The 19,893-nt window shown below is 36.0% G+C and overlaps 1 protein-coding gene across 3 annotated transcripts in view; it reads right to left on the bottom strand.

Moving 5' to 3' along the window:
- LOC129745778 (zinc finger protein 135-like) overlaps positions 1–19,893 on the bottom strand; it is a 146,282-nt gene that overhangs the window by 114,100 nt on the left and 12,289 nt on the right. For all 3 annotated transcript variants that reach the window (XM_055739119.1, XM_055739120.1, XM_055739118.1), the window contains exons 2-3: positions 18,218–19,543; positions 17,676–18,078 (exon numbers count right to left, since the gene is read on the bottom strand). In XM_055739119.1, coding sequence (XP_055595094.1) covers positions 17,676–18,078; positions 18,218–18,225 — 411 coding nt within the window. In that variant the 5' untranslated portion in view covers positions 18,226–19,543. The remainder of the gene's footprint in view (positions 1–17,675; positions 18,079–18,217; positions 19,544–19,893) is intronic.

The raw sequence follows: 19,893 nt of genomic DNA, 5'->3' as shown, positions 1-19,893 counted from the left end.
ATAAGAACAGTAATAGTCGATATGAAAATCATAAAAATATAATATAATAAATATTATATCGGGTAGAATTTATTTAGAAGCATTGTCATCACATATCAAATTTTTGTTCCGCACGGGCCAACTACTATGGATTGGTAGAAACGCTTGGCCTACTAATGTGTGGTGGTTAATGCAGCTCTATCTATCTGTATCGAAAGAAGGGATTGGGAAAAGAACAACAACAAATCGGCAAATATGTAACTGAGTTTAAAAACAGTTGAAATATCTCAGTTAATAGTGCAACAATTTCCACATATGTATAATGTATTCAACTATAGCAATGAGATAGTCTTAACGTGATTTAAAACTTAGGAAAAAATTGTTGAAGGGTGTAAAAATTATAAGCGAAAAAATACTAAAAATCTAGTTCTTTAGCCCCTGTGGTTATGCAATTTTTGAAAAAAAAAAAACAACTGTTGAAGAATTCTTTTTCTTTGAAAAAAAGTAGTTTCAAAGATAAAATTGTCTTCTAGATGGTTATAAAAACATTGCATAATTCTCGAACATTTTTATCTTTTTTGAATCAATGTATTCTACAGAACTGAAGCCAAACCAAATCCACTAAGGTTTTGGAAGTCAAAATGCATCAATTGATGTCGCGGAGTTGATGATGTCAGACTTCCTTAACTTATCATTGAATGGCCTAAAGGAGATTTGCGTTCTGAAAATTTATCCTAAAGATAAGCCAACTGGCTAGTATTTAACACTACAGAACAAATTTTTTCGAGATTGCAGTGTGCTGTCGGAATTTTCGAAAAATTCGAAACACTATATAACGCGGAAGTTTTTCTGTTTTTATTCTATTCTTATCGAGACTTACTATTTAAAAGCATTAAAAGTTGTAGAAAAAAGATGGTTGTAGTTGGAAATATTCATAAAAAAGTGTATCTAAATAGAGGCTTGGGAAAAATTTAAGAAAGTTAGTTCAGGAGTGAATTAACGTTAACAAACAAAACTAGACTTCAAGAATAAGAAAGAAAAATATTAACTGAATTGTTCGCATAATTGCCCATCAATCATTGTCGTATATATTACTACATTTAGAAAAAAACTTATTTAGTTTAAGGGTGATCCAAAATACGCCCAGAGGGTGGTTCAAAATACCGACCAGAGTGATGATCGAAGAACGAGTTTTTAGGCTTGAATCTTGTTACATTGCAACAAATGACGATATGTTTCGATAGAAAAGCCTTGATCTTCGTAATGAACGGATAAAGCAATCAAAAATTGTAACATGTACTTTTTAATTTCTGAAAATAGCATAGCCTAAAGAGACTAGAGTAAACAAAGAGGCGCTATCTGATCCCTTTCAAAATAATGAGCTTGCAACACTACTGTAGAGCTGCCTTTAAGACTGCTTAGTTTTGCTCGATTGGAATGAAACTGGCAGAGAATCAAAAATTCCAATCGTGACATTTCGTCTCTTTGTTTACCATAGGCTCGTTAGCATAGCCACTTGTCAAAGCGGTCCAAAATAGGTCCGTTACCCTATACATTGTGCAGCTCAATATGCTGAGGATGCTGTATCCAACAATCTTCAAATAGACAAGCTACAACAAAACACGGACTTCGGTCGGCGTTGCCACGAAGAAGTCTGTATCATAAGTGAGTTTTATCTTCGTCCATAGAAGTCCCATTGTAACAGAATAAGATACCTACACCGATGATTCAGATGTTTGTGGCATCGCTGCTGCGGAGCACGATCGAGTTCCTTTTGTGAGGTTGCTGTTGCTTGTTTATGAGTTTTTTTTACCTTGAAAGTAGGCGGAACGTTGTCGTTCCGGACTGGACGAAACGAAGATCGCTTTTATTTTCTTTTGTTGAGAGTGCTTAGCAAGTTTCTGAAGCGAACATTTTCATTAAGCAGCACATTGTCCAGACTGGATCAGCTTATTGCGTTTTTCATCATTGTGAGAAACGTCTAGTCCATCTCATCGAAGCACAATACGATGCATTTTCGGGCAAAGTCCTGCACGACGGTGTCTTGTCTGATCCAATCCCGGTTACTGCTGGAGTGAGACAAGGATGTATCTTATCACCACTACTCTTTCTCATCGTAATGGATGAGATCTTGACTGGATCGATTTACTGTAGACCGAACCGAGGGTTACCGTGGAACCTTCGACAATGGAGCAGCTGAACGACCTTGATCTGGTTGACGATATTGTTTTGCTCGCCCAAACACAACCGGATGTGCAGAGCAAACTCGACGACCTCACCGAAAGTTCCAAAGCAGCAGGTCTCAAATTCAATGTCGGAAAGACCAAGTCGATGGAGATTAACAAAGGAAATCCCCACAGTTTAATGGAGCTGGGCAACAGGACGATAAAGCGGAATACTTCCAGTATCTTGGTAGCCAGATTACTCCTGGTGGTGGAACCCGGATCAGAAAAGTCCGATTTACGTTTGTGAGTCTCCGTAACATCAAATCCGTATCGTTGTACGGGTGCGAAACTTGGTGCACATATGCGCCGACGACGTGAAAACTGCAAGTTTTTGTGAATCGCTGCCTGCGGAACATCATCCGCGCTTGGTGGCCTGGCAGCTGGATCTCAAACGTGGAACTAGATCGCCGATGTCAACAAAAGGCGCTAGTAGAGATGGATTGGGCACACGCTGCGAAGAGATGAAAACAAGATTTGCAGAGAGGTGCTTGACTGGGATCCAGATGGGCATCGAAGAAGAGGCAGGCCCGTTGCGGCGTAGTCTAGCCGCTGAAATCCGCACAGTTGACGAGAACATTGACTGGCAGCAAGTGAAGACGCTGGCTCCGGATCGCCAGAAGTGGAGATTTTTTTATCTCAGCCCCATGCGCCGGTCAATCGTCGCCGGATCCTTAAATAGGTAGGTAGGTAGGGTAAGAGAGCCAACAGAAGTAATTCTTTCGCCGTGTGGTGCGCGCAGTTTTAGTTTTAGAAAGCTTGCGTTCACATGGTGTATGGACACATTGTGCTGTTTTGAAGAGTATAACAGCTCTGCTTAGAACCGCCATTATTTTTAAGGATTTTTTTCAATAGATACTATGGGTTTAAAACCAACCCGAAATTTAGCGCTTATACTCAAACTAAAACAGTTTGGTGTATTTAGGCTTCCTTCCATAGATGATCAGTTTAAATTTGCATATGAAGCTTATTTAAATATGCGCTATGAAGTTTTTAGGATCTCATTAGCTTTCCGCGTTCGTTGAGGTATTCATCACTTTGTGAACACAACCTGTGTGATGCGATTATGTATCAGAAGGTTGGTAGAGAAAGTTGACAGACATTCATGGCAGATGAACAATTAGAAATCGTCTACATATGTATTTCTTTCTTCGGTTTGAAATTATAATAATGTTAGACTCGCTTCTTGTCTAAAGCCACTTTTTTTCGTGATAAACAAATCAAAATGCAGTAACTTAAAAACATAAAATTAAGGAATGCTGCTACATATATGTATAAGCTAAGGTTGCCAGATTTTTTTTCACTCCCACCCGGGCCTAGCAATTCCGGGCATTTTTTCATAAAAACCTGGCAAAATCCGGGCATGGATTTCAATTTTTCAAATCCAAAAACCGGGCAAAAACCGGGCAAAACTTAGGTGTTATTATACATAAAAGCAAAGAAAAAATGCAAAAAATATGAAATTAATATTTTATTAATGTAATTGCAGACTTCCAAAAACTTTTTGAAAAACTTAAATATTTAAAGGTTTATGAAAGTAAATCAGCGAAATTATTTGAAACAACCGTTGAAAATTTCCATACCGTTAATCGATTTTGCTGAAACTTACTCAAAAACTTTGATTTTTTTTGGGTTTCTTTGTGAAAATTGTAAAAAAATCCGGGCAATATCCGGACTTTTTTCACGATATCCGGGCAACCGGGCCGGACCGGATTTTCTCGAAATTTTGCATCAAATATCCGGGCAAACCCGGATAAAACCGGGCAATCTGGCAAGCTTAGTATAAGCAGCTAATTTATTGCAACCCATGCATCCATTGAGTGCGTCGCCATCGGTAATGATGCCTAACGACTCTAAACGCATTTATCCCTCATCATCACCGTGGAGAGTACCGATGCAAAAAATAGGCATAAAATAGCAGCAAAAGTAAACACAGTGCGTGCAACGGAATATGGTGTTGCAACGAAACGAACGGACGACGGAAATATCCCAGTATAGAACATTCTACCGGAATAAGGAACGGAAAATATGAAAAAAGGCTCTCACCCTATTCGTAAATTTGCTCTCTCTCTCATCGGAGCCACATTTGTTGATGATATTGATGATTTATTCCGAAGGAAGGTACCTACTGTGTCTCCCGATGCACAATGCCAAGTGCATCGCTCGAGTTCCGGATCATACGTGGTGAAAGGTGGAACAAGGTGGTGCTGCACCTTTGGGAAAATCATTCGCACTAGTATTGGTGAGGCATAGAGCAACGCAACAACAGCAGCACGTTCGTGTGTGTGGGTGGTAAATTTGTTGCGAAAACTGTGAGCAAAAGCAAACAAGAACCCACCACCATCATGTGGCGTCCTGCCAGGAACATCAAGAAAACGAGGGCAACATACACGTGGTGGGCCGAAGAAAAGAAGAAAGGCTTTCCCTTCATTCATTCAGTACACCCACCCACCCCCACACAAAAAAGGCACCCCCTTCATGGTGGCGGGATGGTTTGCTCCGGTGGTGGATTTTCGCCCCATGGTTTGAGGGTGATGTTTGTTGGTCTTATGTACTGAGTTGTTGCGTGAGTTTTCTCGTTCACATGTGTGTCGGGTAGCCTAAGCTAGATCTAAATAATAGGGGACAAGAATGTCAAGTTTTAAGATTTTCTCTTTTGCGCATTTGTTCTGTTCAACCTCCCCAGTAGTGGGTGGTGGGCTGGGTGGTCCTCGAGGAGTCTGCGATATGCAATGCCAGTGACTGCCAGCCTCCATCTTAGAAAAAGTGGTGGCTGAGACCGATGAAAAGAATTTTTACACTTGCCGAATCAAAAATGAAATATTTCGGAAAAATATCCAATCTCGGCTTTCTAGTTTGATTCTGTATGTACTGTATGGGGGCAACGACCTGTTGGAATGTGTGTACGATAAACTTTACGATATAGATAAAAGGGGGTGCGGACATCCCTATTCAATAGGAACGTGTCAGTTGGTCTCCTCATAGGCGAATGTAAAAATATCAAATAGGATTCCCGATAGTTTGCTTGCCAACTATAACTCTGCACATAACTGCATTTTTCCGCGGTTTACGCACCTCGAAGAGAGTGGAAAAAAGAGAACAAAAAAGTTTTCCCCACCCACACACACCATAGAATTGGTTTGTGAATTTTCCGTACTCTTCTGTGCATCCTGGATGCATCCACACAAAATCCGGAACGCTGCTGCTGTTTTTTTTTGCGGAAATTTTTCCGTTCGTTCGTTCGTATTAGCGGAAACTCTTTCGCCAGCCAACCAACAACGAACTAGCAATGCAATGATGGCGAGCGAGAGCGAGAAAAATGCAATCGCCAGAGATGCACGAAAAAATTGCTCACTGGCTGCGCGTCTAAACTTTTGCCATCTCCGCGTCGTCTGTCGTGTTGCTCACTGCCCCCGTCTTGAGTCGGGAATAGCAGGGGCGTCGATTTGCGAAACGATACTTTTTGTCATTTTTGTCATTTTTGTCGTTTTGCCATTTTTATCATTTTTGTCATTTTTGTCATTTTTGTAATTTTTGTAATTTTTGTCATTTTTGTCATTTTTGTAATTTTTGAAATTTTTGTAATTTTTGTCATTTTCGTAATTTTTGTCATTTTTGTCATTTTTGTCATTTTTGTCATTTTTGTCATTTTTGTCATTTTTGTCATTTTTGTCATTTTTGTCATTTTTGTCATTTTTTTTTGTCATTTTTTTTGTCATTTTTGTCATTTTTGTAATTTTTGTCATTTTTGTCTTTTTTGTCATTTTTGTCATTTTTGTCATTTTTGTCATTTTTGTCATTTTTGTCATTTTTGTCATTTTTGTCATTTTTGTCATTTTTGTCATTTTTGTCATTTTTGTCATTTTTGTCATTTTTGTCATTTTTGTCATTTTTGTCATTTTTGTCATTTTTGTCATTTTTGTCATTTTTGTCATTTTTGTCATTTTTGTCATTTTTGTCATTTTTGTCATTTTTGTCATTTTTGTCATTTTTGTCATTTTTGTCATTTTTGTCATTTTTGTCATTTTTGTCATTTTTGTCATTTTTGTCATTTTTGTCATTTTTGTCATTTTTGTCATTTTTGTCATTTTTGTCATTTTTGTCATTTTTGTCATTTTTGTCATTTTTGTCATTTTTGTCATTTTTGTCATTTTTGTCATTTTTGTCATTTTTGTCATTTTTGTCATTTTTGTCATTTTTGTCATTTTTGTCATTTTTGTCATTTTTGTCATTTTTGTCATTTTTGTCATTTTTGTCATTTTTGTCATTTTTGTCATTTTTGTCATTTTTGTCATTTTTGTCATTTTTGTCATTTTTGTCATTTTTGTCATTTTTGTCATTTTTGTCATTTTTGTCATTTTTGTCATTTTTGTCATTTTTGTCATTTTTGTCATTTTTGTCATTTTTGTCATTTTTGTCATTTTTGTCATTTTTGTCATTTTTGTCATTTTTGTCATTTTTGTCATTTTTGTCATTTTTGTCATTTTTGTCATTTTTGTCATTTTTGTCATTTTTGTCATTTTTGTCATTTTTGTCATTTTTGTCATTTTTGTCATTTTTGTCATTTTTGTCATTTTTGTCATTTTTGTCATTTTTGTCATTTTTGTCATTTTTGTCATTTTTGTCATTTTTGTCATTTTTGTCATTTTTGTCATTTTTGTCATTTTTGTCATTTTTGTCATTTTTGTCATTTTTGTCATTTTTGTCATTTTTGTCATTTTTGTCATTTTTGTCATTTTTGTCATTTTTGTCATTTTTGTCATTTTTGTCATTTTTGTCATTTTTGTCATTTTTGTCATTTTTGTCATTTTTGTCATTTTTGTCATTTTTGTCATTTTTGTCATTTTTGTCATTTTTGTCATTTTTGTCATTTTTGTCATTTTTGTCATTTTTGTCATTTTTGTCATTTTTGTCATTTTTGTCATTTTTGTCATTTTTGTCATTTTTGTCATTTTTGTCATTTTTGTCATTTTTGTCATTTTTGTCATTTTTGTCATTTTTGTCATTTTTGTCATTTTTGTCATTTTTGTCATTTTTGTCATTTTTGTCATTTTTGTCATTTTTGTCATTTTTGTCATTTTTGTCATTTTTGTCATTTTTGTCATTTTTGTCATTTTTGTCATTTTTGTCATTTTTGTCATTTTTGTCATTTTTGTCATTTTTGTCATTTTTGTCATTTTTGTCATTTTTGTCATTTTTGTCATTTTTGTCATTTTTGTCATTTTTGTCATTTTTGTCATTTTTGTCATTTTTGTCATTTTTGTCATTTTTGTCATTTTTGTCATTTTTGTCATTTTTGTCATTTTTGTCATTTTTGTCATTTTTGTCATTTTTGTCATTTTTGTCATTTTTGTCATTTTTGTCATTTTTGTCATTTTTGTCATTTTTGTCATTTTTGTCATTTTTGTCATTTTTGTCATTTTTGTCATTTTTGTCATTTTTGTCATTTTTGTCATTTTTGTCATTTTTGTCATTTTTGTCATTTTTTCTCATTTTTGTCATTTTTTTATTTTCGAAAATTTTAGCAATTTTTGACAATTTGACAATTTTCAAAATTTGAACAGTTTTGAAATTATGACAATTTTGAAAATTTTGTTAATTTTGAAAATTTTGGCAATTTTGTCAATTCGGTTAATTTTGACAATTTTCACAGTTTTGAAAATTTTGACAATTTTGGCAATTTTGACAATTTGACAATTTAGACAATTTTGACAATTTTGAAAATTTTGACAATTTTTACAATTTTGACAATTTTGACAATTTTGACAATTTTAACAATTTTGACAATTTTGTCAATTTTGACAAATTTGACAAATTTGACAATTTTGACAATTTTGACAATTTTTACAATTTTGACAATTTTGACAATTTTGACAATTTTGACAATTTGGAAAATTTTGACAATTTGGAAAATTTTGACAATTTTGACAATTTTGACAATTTTGACAATTTTGACAATTTTAACAATTTTGACAATTTTGACCATTTTGACAATATTTACAATTTTGACAATTTTGACAATTTTGACAATTTTGACAATTTTGACAATTTTGACAATTTTGACAATTTTGACAATTTTGACAATTTTGACAATTTTGACAATTTTGACAATTTTGACAATTTTGACAATTTTGACAATTTTGACAATTTTGACAATTTTGACAATTTTGACAATTTTGACAATTTTGACAATTTTGACAATTTTGACAATTTTGACAATTTTGACAATTTTGACAATTTTGACAATTTTGACAATTTTGACAATTTTGACAATTTTGACAATTTTGACAATTTTGACAATTTTGACAATTTTGACAATTTTGACAATTTTGACAATTTTGACAATTTTGACAATTTTGACAATTTTAACAATTTTGACAATTTTGACAATTTTGACAATTTTGACAATTTTGACAATTTTGACAATTTTGACAATTTTGACAATTTTGACAATTTTGACAATTTTGACAATTTTGACAATTTTGACAATTTTGACAATTTTGACAGTTTTGACAATTTTTACAATTTTTACAATTTCGACAATTTTGACAATTTGTACAATTTGGACAATTTTGACAATTTTGACAATTTTGACAATTTTGACAATTTCGTCAATTTCGTCAATTTCGTCAATTTCTTCAATTTTGACAATTTTGACAATTTTGACAATTTGGACAATTTTGACAATTTTGACAATTTGGACAATTTTGACAATTTTGACAATTTTGACAATTTTGACAATTTTGACAATTTTGACAATTTTGACAATTTTGACAATTTTGACAATTTTGACAATTTTGACAATTTTGACAATTTTGACAATTTTGACAATTTTGACAATTTTGACAATTTTGACAGTTTTGACAATTTTGACAATTTTGACAATTTTGACAATTTTGACAATTTTGACAATTTTGACAATTTTGACAATTTTGACAATTTTGACAATTTTGACAATTTTAACAATTTTGACAGTTTTGACAATTTTGACAATTTTGACAATTTTGACAATTTTGACAATTTTGACAATTTTGACAATTTTGACAATTTTGACAATTTTGACAGTTTTGACAATTTTTACAATTTTTACAATTTTTACAATTTTTACAATTTTTACAATTTTGACAATTTTGACAATTTTTACAATTTTGACAATTTTGACAATTTTGACAATTTTGACAATTTCGTCAATTTCGTCAATTTCGTCAATTTTGACAATTTTGACAATTTTGACAATTTTGACAATTTTGACAATTTGGACAATTTTGACAATTTTGACAATTTTGACAATTTTGACAATTTTGACAATTTTGACAATTTTGACAATTTTGACAATTTTGACAATTTTGACAATTTTGACAATTTTGACAATTTTGACAATTTTGACAATTTTGACAATTTTGACAATTTTGACAATTTTGACAATTTTGACAATTTTGACAGTTTTGACAATTTTGACAATTTTGACAATTTTGACAATTTTGACAATTTTGACAATTTTGACAATTTTGACAATTTTGACAATTTTGACAATTTTGACAATTTTGACAATTTTGACAATTTTGACAATTTTGACAATTTTGACAATTTTGACAATTTTGACAATTTTGACAATTTTGACAATTTTGACAATTTTGACAATTTTGACAATTTCGACAATTTTGACAATTTTGACAATTTTGACAATTTTGACAATTTTGACAATTTTGACAATTTTGACAATTTTGACAATTTTGACAATTTTGACAATTTTGACAATTTTGACAATTTTGACAATTTTGACAATTTTGACAATTTTGACAATTTTAACAATTTTGACAATTTTGACAATTTTGACAATTTTGACAATTTTGACAATTTTGACAATTTTGACAATTTTGACAATTTTGACAATTTTGATAATTTTGATAATTTTGACAATTTTGACAATTTTGACAATTTTGACAATTTCGTCAATTTTGTCAATTTCTTCAATTTTGACAGTTGACAATTTTGACAATTTTGACAATTTTGACAATTTTGACAATTTTGACAATTTTGACAATTTTGACAATTTTGACAATTTTGACAATTTTGACAATTTTGACAATTTTGACAATTTTGACAATTTCGACAATTTTGACAATTTTAACAATTTGGACAATTTTGACAATTTTGACAATTTTGACAATTTTGACAATTATGACAATTTTGACAATTTTGACAATTTTGACAATTTTGACAATTTTGACAATTTTGACAATTTTGACAACTTTGACAACAAGTTTTAAGCCGTTTAAGAAGTCAATTCTTCAAAATTTCACATAACCTCCACGGTTGAACGATGACCTGCGAAAGTCCCATGTGTTGAGAATTTAGAAGTTTTTGATTGATTGTTAATTTATAATCGCCGTTTGGTATAATTAAATCTGTAAGAATGAATATCAAGAAATTCTAGATTCCTAAGCCTTATAACTTTGGGAAACCTAAAGTTGTATTCAATAACATATCTCCTATGCCTATAACAACATTGCAGATCTGGGATTGGTCGAGAATTTTTTTTTACCCCAAATGCTATCTGATCTGTAGCATCTATGTATGAGGGCACTTTTTTCATATTACTTTCCCGAAGCATACAATTTAGTTTTTTTTTTGTAAAACGACCAATCGACAGACAGTAATCTAAAAAAAAACTGACTTCCACGAACGGTGCAATCCGAGTCTCGGAAGCTCGTTCTAGAGTCCGGGCCAACAAAGTCAACGCGGAATCGATTCGAGCCTTCCACACACGCACGCACCAGGAAGAACGCACACCCCTGCCCAGGCGCAAATTCGAAACAAATGGAATAGAGCAGCAACGAAAAAAAAAACACGCACATCAAAATCATCAACAACACCAGATGGAGAATCGACAACCGTACCATCGCATCGGAACGGGCATCGGGTTTTTCCGTCCATCCGTGTGGTGCGCACATAGAAAAACGAGGAAAAGAAATAGTTTTTCCGAAACCGCCACCGCCGTTCGCCGATTGCCGCATTTTTCCGCTTCCGCACACGCAGAATGCCTACACAATTTTTCCGCCGGAGAAAACGCAACTATCGAATCGGGCTTTCCTGGACAGGATGATGATGCTGTTGTGCATTTCCGATGCTGCTGCTTCTGCCGCCGGATAGTTGATGGCGATCTCGTGTGATGAGTGCGAGCGAGAAAAAACGATTCGTACATAAGCGAGATTTTCTAATTTTTCCGCCCAGTTTTTCCAGGGTCTGCGAGTATAGGCCGAGAATAGGCCTACACGGAATTGGAAAAACTATGCATTCGGCGACGACGGTGGCGAGCGAGCAAAAAACTAGATGACGACGCACGCAGCATCCATATAGAAAATTGTCGCCATGTCCTCTTTGGGGTCCCACGTTGTGGATTGGGGGGGTCATTGGGGGAAGGTTGTCCCGAAGGCCACACACCGCTCACAAGCCAACCACCGTTGAGGCCAACCAACAACCGGGTAGCCAATTTTTATCTCGCCTGAGAGCGCAGGCCGATTTTTTCCTCCAAGTAAGGCTGGCCGTATCTCCTCCGTTGTTGTGTCAGAGTGCCGGACGAATCGGTCCAATGCAATTCGATGCCCTCTCGAATGGCCAGAAGGATTTCCGACCGGCCGGCCGCGGTGTAAGAAGGTGGCATAAGGAGGTGTCAGGTCCGCTGCCAGCCAGGTTTCTTACCTCATTCATGCCCTTTTATTTAGTCCTTTTTTAATTTTCCTGCACAGGGGTTGTATTGGCTGCACGGTGCAGTACGAAACGCAGTGGCGTGGATTTCGATTATGGATAATCCTTTAGGGGTACATTTTTGCTTCTCATCGTTTCGAATTTTTTGAAATCTCACTCAGAACTCACTGCTGAAAACTCCAGATTAAGAAGGCAAGGTATGAAACTTATACGCTATCATGTGTTGTGAGCCTACTTGGTTCAATAATTCTACTGAATCAAAGCAATCGAAAGATTCCCTTTATTTCAACCATATCGCGGTTCTTAAATTTTTATACTACACGAAACAAGAAAGGGCTCATAATTTATTCATTTCAAATTTGTTTGAAAACCAATTTTTTATTGTTACAAAACATAGGTTAACAAAATGTTATCAAAAATATACCAGAGCCGGAACAATCCGAAAAAAAAAATCTTAGCAATAGCCAGCCCCCCTTTTGCTTTTCCAGTGAATCTTTATTCACCTGAGGAAAAATCAGAAACAAACAAACAGCAACAGCAGCCTTAAAAAATTGTGCTTCGTTAGCCAATCCGCCTTTTTTACTGGGGACCGATTCTGGAACAAGTTTTTCTTAGCAGCAGCCTTAAAAATCTGCGCTCCCTGTGCCAATAAGTCTTTCTACTGGAGGCCGAATCAGAAATTTTTTTCATAGTAGTAGCCTTTAAAATCTGCGCTCCCTATGCTACTCCGTCTTATTACCGGAGGCCCAATCAGAAACATTATTTTCATAGCAGCAGCCTTACAAATCTACGCTCTTTGTATCAATCCGCCTTTCTACCGGAGGCCGAATCATAAAGAATTTTTTCATAGTAGCAGCCTTTAAAGTCAGCGCTCTTTGAACCAATCCGTCTTTCTATTGGAGGGCAAATCAGAAACAAGTTTTTGCTAGCAGCAGCTTTAAAAATCTGCACTTCCCATGTCAATCCGTCTTTCTATCGGAGGCCGAATCAGAAACCTTTTTTCGTAGCAGCAGCCTCGAAAATCTGCGCTCCCTGTGTCAATCCGTCTTTCGACCGGAGACCGAATCAGAAACAATTGTTTCGTAGCAGCAGTCTTGAAAATCTGCACTACATGTGCAAATCCGTTTTTCTACCGGAGACCGAATCAGAATCATTTTTAATTCTAGCAACAGCCATAAAAATCTGCGCTCAGTGTGCCAATTCGTCTTTTTACCGAAGGTCGAATCAGAAATTTTTTTCATAGCCACACTTATCGCATAGCAGCAGCCTTAAAAATCTTTACTCACTGTGCCAATTCGTCTTTCTACCGGATACTGTATCAGAAACAATTATTTCATAGCAACACTTATCGCATAGCAGCAGCTCTAAAAATCTGCCCTTCCATAGCTAATTCGCCTTTTCTACCGGCGGCTGAAACAGAAAAAATTTCAATCGTATCAGCAGCACTAAAAATCTATGTTTCCTGTGCCAATCCGTCTTTCAACCAGAGGCCGAATTAGAAACATTTTTAATCGTAGCAACAACCTTAAAAATCTACGCTTTATGTGCCAATCCGTCTTTGTACTGGAGAAAACAGAAACAATTTTTTCGTAGCAGCAGCCTTGAAAATCTGCGCTTCCTGTGCCAATCCCTCTTTTTAACGGAGGTCGAATCAGAAACATTTTTAGTCGTAGAAGCAGCTTTTAAAATCTGCGCTTCCTGTGCCAATCCTATTCTCTACCGGAGGCCGAATCAGATTTTTTTTTCGCAGCAACAGCCGTGAAAATCTCTGCTCTCTGTGCCAATCCGTCTTTCTACCGGAGGCCGGATCAGAAATATTTTTAATCGTAGTAACAGCCACAAAAATCTGCACTCCTTGTGCCAATTCGTCTTTCTACCGGAGGAGGCGGAATCAGAAATAATTGTTGCATAGCAACACTTATCGTATAGCAGCAGCCTTAAAAATTTGCGCTCCCTGTGCCAATCCGTCTTTCTACCGGAGGCCGAATCATAAACAATTTTAATCGTAGCAGCAGCCTTGAAAATCTGGCCTCGTTGTGCCAATTCATCCATCGACCGGAGGCTGAATCAGTAACATTTTTTTAGTAGAGGCTGCCTTAAAAATCTGCGCCAATTCATCTTCTACCGGAGCCTGAATCTGAAAAAAAATATAAAAGCAACGCTTATCGCCTAGCAGCAGCCTTGAAAATCTGCGCTCTCTGTGCCAATCCGTCTTTCTACCGGAGGCCGAATCAGAAACATTTTAAATCGAAGACCGAATCAGAAACAATTGTTTCGTATCAGCAGCCTTGAAAATCAGCGCTCTCTGTGCCAATCCGTCTTTCTACCGGAGGCCGGATCAGAAATAATTGTTGCATAGCAACACTTATCGTATAGCAGCAGCCTTGAAAATTTGCGCTCCCTGTGCCAATCCGTCTTTCTACCGGAGGCCGAATCATAAACAATTTTAATCGTAGCAGCAGCCTTGAAAATCTGGCCTCGTTGTGCCAATTCATCCATCGACCGGAGGCTGAATCAGTAACATTTTTTTTAGTAGAGGCTGTCTTAAAAATCTGCGCCAATTCATCTTCTACCGGAGCCTGAATCTGGAAAAAAAAATATAAAAGCAACGCTTATCGCCTAGCAGCAGCCTTGAAAATCTGCGCTCTCTGTGCCAATCCGTCTTTCTACCGGAGGCCGAATCAGAAACATTTTAAATCGTAGCAGCAGTCTTAAAAATCTCCTCTCCCTGTGCCAATTCGTCTTTCTACCGAAGGCAAAATTAGAAATAATTTTTTCACAGCAGCAGACCTGAAAATTTGTGCTCTCTGTACCAATCCGTCTTTCTTTTAGATGCTGATTCAGAAACTTTTTTTTTTGTAGCTGTTGGAATCTGCGCTTCTTGTGACAATCCGTTTTTCGACCGAAGACCGAATCAGAAACAATTGTTTCGTAGCAGCAGCCTTGAAAATCAGTGCTCTCTGTGCCAATCCGTCTTTCTACCGGATACCGAATCAGAAACAGTTTTTTAGTTTTAGTTGCAAATATGCAAATAATCATCGCTTAGCAGCAGCCTTGAAAACAACGCTACTTGTGTCATTCCGTCTTTTTACCGCAGGTCGAATCAGAAACATTTTTTTTATAGCAGCAGCTTTGAAAATCTGCGCTCTCTGTGCCAATCCATCTTTTTTACCGGAGGCCGAATCAGAAACAATTTTAATGGTAGCAACAGCCTTGAAAATTTGCGCTTCCTATGCCAATCAGTCTTTCTACCTGAGGCCGGATCAGAAACAAACGTTTTAACATTGTTGCAGGGGATTCCAGAACAGCGTATTATTTCCGGGATCACAAATGAAATGAATTGATCTTCCAATTTTGCATCATTATTTTATTGGAGATAGACAAAAAACTCCCCAATCAGTTCTAGAGTTGACACTGCACTGAATATATCATTAAGCTCTAAACCAATCTGAACATAAATTTTCATTTTATAATCAAAGGAAGCTTAGCTGACTTTTATTATAATCATCCTGTTATTGATTTTTATTCTTTGAGAACAATTAAGAGATTTTTAAAAATGAGACACCAATTTTATTATACTGTGATATTAGTGTAATGGTCTAGTAAAAGTATTAAAAAAACACAATTTCTACAGAAAGTAACGAAACCCCAAATAGAGAATATAGAAATCTAAAATAGAAAATACAGTTCATTGAGTCATGATTTAAGATTTCAAAGAATAAGGTTAGGAAAAGCAGTAATCCATAAATACTGTTGTCTGTTTTAACGATAACTCCTTGAACTTAATTCAAATCAATGTGAAAATTTGAACACGAATGTAAACAAACGATATTACACTAAGTTGATTCGGGGTCATTTTTGAATTTCTCTAATCTTGGGCTCTTAAATACTTCATTTTGGTTTGAAAGTCATTCATGATTTTTTTTTTTGCAGAATTTTTAAGTAACGTTTACATGAGTAAATTTGAACTTTTAGGTTTGTATGTTTTGTTATTTTGTTCTGAAAAATTAACACTTTTTTTTTGTTTTTTCCGAGGAACCGGGCCTGTTGATGGTTTCTGTGCCAATTCATAAATTTTTAAAGCAAATTTCTCGTTAATCAATCTGGTTCAAGACAGCAATTTTGTTACTTATAAATAAGACCAAAAAGTTATTAGCTGTTGAATAGGTATATGCGTTTTGGGAAAGGTTGCCGAAATCACAGAAAAATCTGAAAATTCACCCAATTTTGAGCAGATTTTCATCACAGAATCTGTGTCACAAAACACAGAATTTTGAAAATATTAACAGATTTCACAGATTTACAAAATTTTGTACTCATTTTCAAGACTTTCGTTTTAAATCTCAGTAAAATTATTGGATTTCTAACTTCGAATTGGTAAATTGTAAAAAAGACCCAATTTGTCATGAATTTTCAATGAAATTTTTGGAAATTGCATCACAGAATACCATCACAGAATTCGTGGATAAAATCACAGAAATTCAGATTGTTTTTCGCAAAAACACAGTTTTTTTTTCGGTAAACTTGCTCTGGGATTGTAAACAATCAATTCAACTGACATCACTGCTGGTATTTTTTGAAAAGTTTTAATTTATTATTATTGTTTTATCCTGATTTTCTTACTGAAGAAATATTTGGATTTTTTTTAAATTTCTTCTTCTTTTTAAAACTGGAAATCTTCTTTTTAATAAAATACGATTGTCGTATAACTCAAAGAAAAATAAATAGGTACTACTTGTGATTTCACCACACAAACAAATTTATTTCTTATACAAAATAACGTAAAGTTTATGAAGAAATAATTCTATTCTACAAATGTTTAAAAAATACTAGATTTTAATTTAATGTAGATATTGACATGTTCATTCAAATTATATTAAAAAGTAAAAAGATTCCACAATTTCTTTTCTGAGGAAAGGGGGGATCTCCATTTTATTTTTAACAGATTGTCGTGTTAAAATATGAATTTGTTCGAAGTCTGAGGAATGTGGCTTAAAGCTTATCAAATTATTATTATTATTGTTCTGTATCACGTTAACAAATGCCTGCTGGCGTATAAATCGCAATTTTGTTGATTCGTATTCCTCGATTTTCTCAAAAATTATTTGATATTTTCGAAATTTGTTGAAAACATTTGAAAGCTTATAGAAAAACGCACAAAATAGCGTAAAAATTTTAAAACTGTGAAATGTTATGCGCTGCAGACTGAAATTGATGCTAGGCCTAGTACAAGGTTTCATGCCAAATTGCGGCCAGATCGGACCACGGGAAGGGGTCGCTCAACGCTCAACAGGAAAAATCAGTTTTTCATCAATAACTTTGGTCCTCTTTAGCCGATTTCTTTTGAATGTGGTTTTTCTTGAATCTTAAATTATGGCAAACATTGCATCCCAAGACCGCATTTCGATTAGAGTAAAGATAAAAAAGTTATAAGGATTCATAATTGGGCTACCATTTTCAAGGATTTATCACTGTTAATGAGGCGTCAAAATGTTCAACCGCCTCCACCAAACACCCAATTTGAAATGCATGCTATTTCGTCAAATAATTAAATGATTTTTCTTAAAACTAGCATCTCATGATACTGATAAAGCTTTTCCGTACTTTTTAAATGCTTCTTGAATATTATCAAAAGTTTGTGTCTTAGGATTGAAATCAAGAAGTTATCTGGTCAAAAATATCTCTTATTGTTTTGAGTACTCAAAATTCACGTGATTTATATAAAAGAAATTCAAAATATGAGGTGTTCTAATGCATCTGACTTACCTGATCAATCAAACATTTGGGCTGCTGCTGAAGTTCCGGTATTGGCGGTTGATGCACTTGCAGCAGTTGCTGCTGCTGAAGCTGCAACTGGGACTGTTGCAGCGACAAAGTCGGCTGCAACTGCTGAGACTGCTGCTGCTGCTGCTGCGGAATACTGCCACAAACCTGTGGCAGTTGCTGTTGCTGTGACGTTGATCCGGCATGACCGCCATCCACCGTATCCGGATAGAACAGCAGCGAGTTGCCGAAGTGCAGGAAATCCTGCACCAGCATGTTCTCGCCGAGCTCTTCGATGCTGGTCATGAAATCCAACCCAACCGCATCCAGGAACACATTGGACAGCATCATGTCCGGGTTGAAGTCGGTCGCGTCGAACATATCGGCTGCGGCGTTGGGGGAACTTCTGCTTGGCGAAATTAAAAGTAAACGTAATTAGGCTTTAGATTGTTAGTTTATGATGGCTGGAGGTGGTTGCGGGAAAATTTTAGGAGCGTTTGGAGTTGTAGGTACAGGGAGGTGAACTTCGAAAAAATTTTCCTTACTCTTTCATTTTGATGAAGCCTCCCTGTGTAGATGATGACCAGCCGAAAACACAACACTTTCTTCGTTATCGATTATAGCTGGTCCGAGATGGGCAAAACTGTCGTCGTCGTGGTCCGCCGCAGGTAGAAGCCGGGGAGACGAGTAGATTTTTCCCGGCTTTCCCACCCAACGGAGGATATCCCCCAACTAGTCACGCGCTGATGTGCGTAAGAGTCGCTTTTCTTATTCTTAAGACGACGGATGCTGCTGAAGGTGTGTTGGTTGTTCATACGGCGTATATGGATACTATGTAGTTCTTGTTTTTCACTAATTCCGCTTTCTTGCGAAAGATTTTTTGCGCTTGTATTGGTTAGCGAGCTCCTTTGAGAAATTTTCTTTCTATGCCGTTTTTCTGAGCTAAACTGGTATTTAATATTTGATTTTTGAACGGAAATTTTCTTTATTGCACCCTTTTTCGATTGGTTAGTTGATTCCCCAAGAGGTTGAAATTTTTGATTATTTGTTATTCGTACATTGCTAGTTAAAGATACTTTACACTTATAATATTTTTTACAGATATCGGATTATTATGAACTGGAGTTTGATCACTTTAAAACTTGAGTAACAATTTTGACGTTAATTAATCCATTTTTCACATTTTTCGATGTTTGCCGGTTCACTAGTTTCACGATATTCACTTCAGTCACCCATCCCACCGATTTGGGTAAATTCACGCACAAAACCCGTATTTCTGCGTCTTGAGAATTCTTCACTGAACCCGACCAACGTCTTAGGCGAACGACGACCATTTGAACCTCTACAAAGTTCGCATCTTCCTGTTCCTTAGCAGCCCAAAGTTCACATCCTCCCAGCAAATGTTCCTTCCCGCTGCCGGTCACATTTCTTGGTCTTCCTCCTTGGTCGTCCTCACACTCTCGCTCGAAGTTCGTGAGCAGCAGTAGCAGTTGTACATAAGGATCTATACTCCCACCCCGCGTTCGGAGAATGTGTTTACTGATTGCGTTGGACCATCCGGCAGGACCCGGCTAGGAAGCAAGGGATGAGGACTAGAGCAAGACGCATCGGTCCCGATGAAGGCAGGAGTCAAGTTCGCAGTCAGTTTGGTTGACACGCACCAACGTCCATCTGGTTCGCGCGAGAGGGAGAATTTTGCACCAAGTTTTCTCTCACCAACACCAGCAACCAAATGGCACTAGCAGCAGATTCCATCGATGGATGAGCGATCCCACTATCTCATCCACCCACTACTGTGAACTCTACTAGGTCCTAGGCAGTCTAAAACCATCCGCCAAAGCCATCGTTTCAATCAAACCAGCCGAATGCTCCTGAAAGTAGAGTAGATAAGGCACTAATCAGCACGATTCGATTCGACTAGTTGGTTGCACTATTCTACAACAGGTGGCTGCAAACAGATTTCTTCAAACTTAGTAGGCAGATACAAAAAGGCATCCGCGAACGAACAACTCAACTCTCGGGCAGAAAATAAACTGCACCACAATCCGTGGAATTGTGCCTCAACGTCGTCTTCCGGATTGCAGCAGGACCACACATGAGCGTGGTAAGGTAAGGAGGCTCTCTTCCTACCCAACCGACATCCGACCGTCTTCCACGTGGTCGGTCGCCCAGGATAAACCAAAAAAAGTGTATAAAACACATTGACCGCACGTATGGGCGC

This window comes from Uranotaenia lowii, chromosome 2, assembly GCF_029784155.1.
Source record: "Uranotaenia lowii strain MFRU-FL chromosome 2, ASM2978415v1, whole genome shotgun sequence".
NCBI lineage: Eukaryota > Metazoa > Arthropoda > Insecta > Diptera > Culicidae > Uranotaenia > Uranotaenia lowii.
Note: the sequence above shows the minus strand (reverse complement) of the source record. Positions and strands in the feature narration are given on the sequence as shown.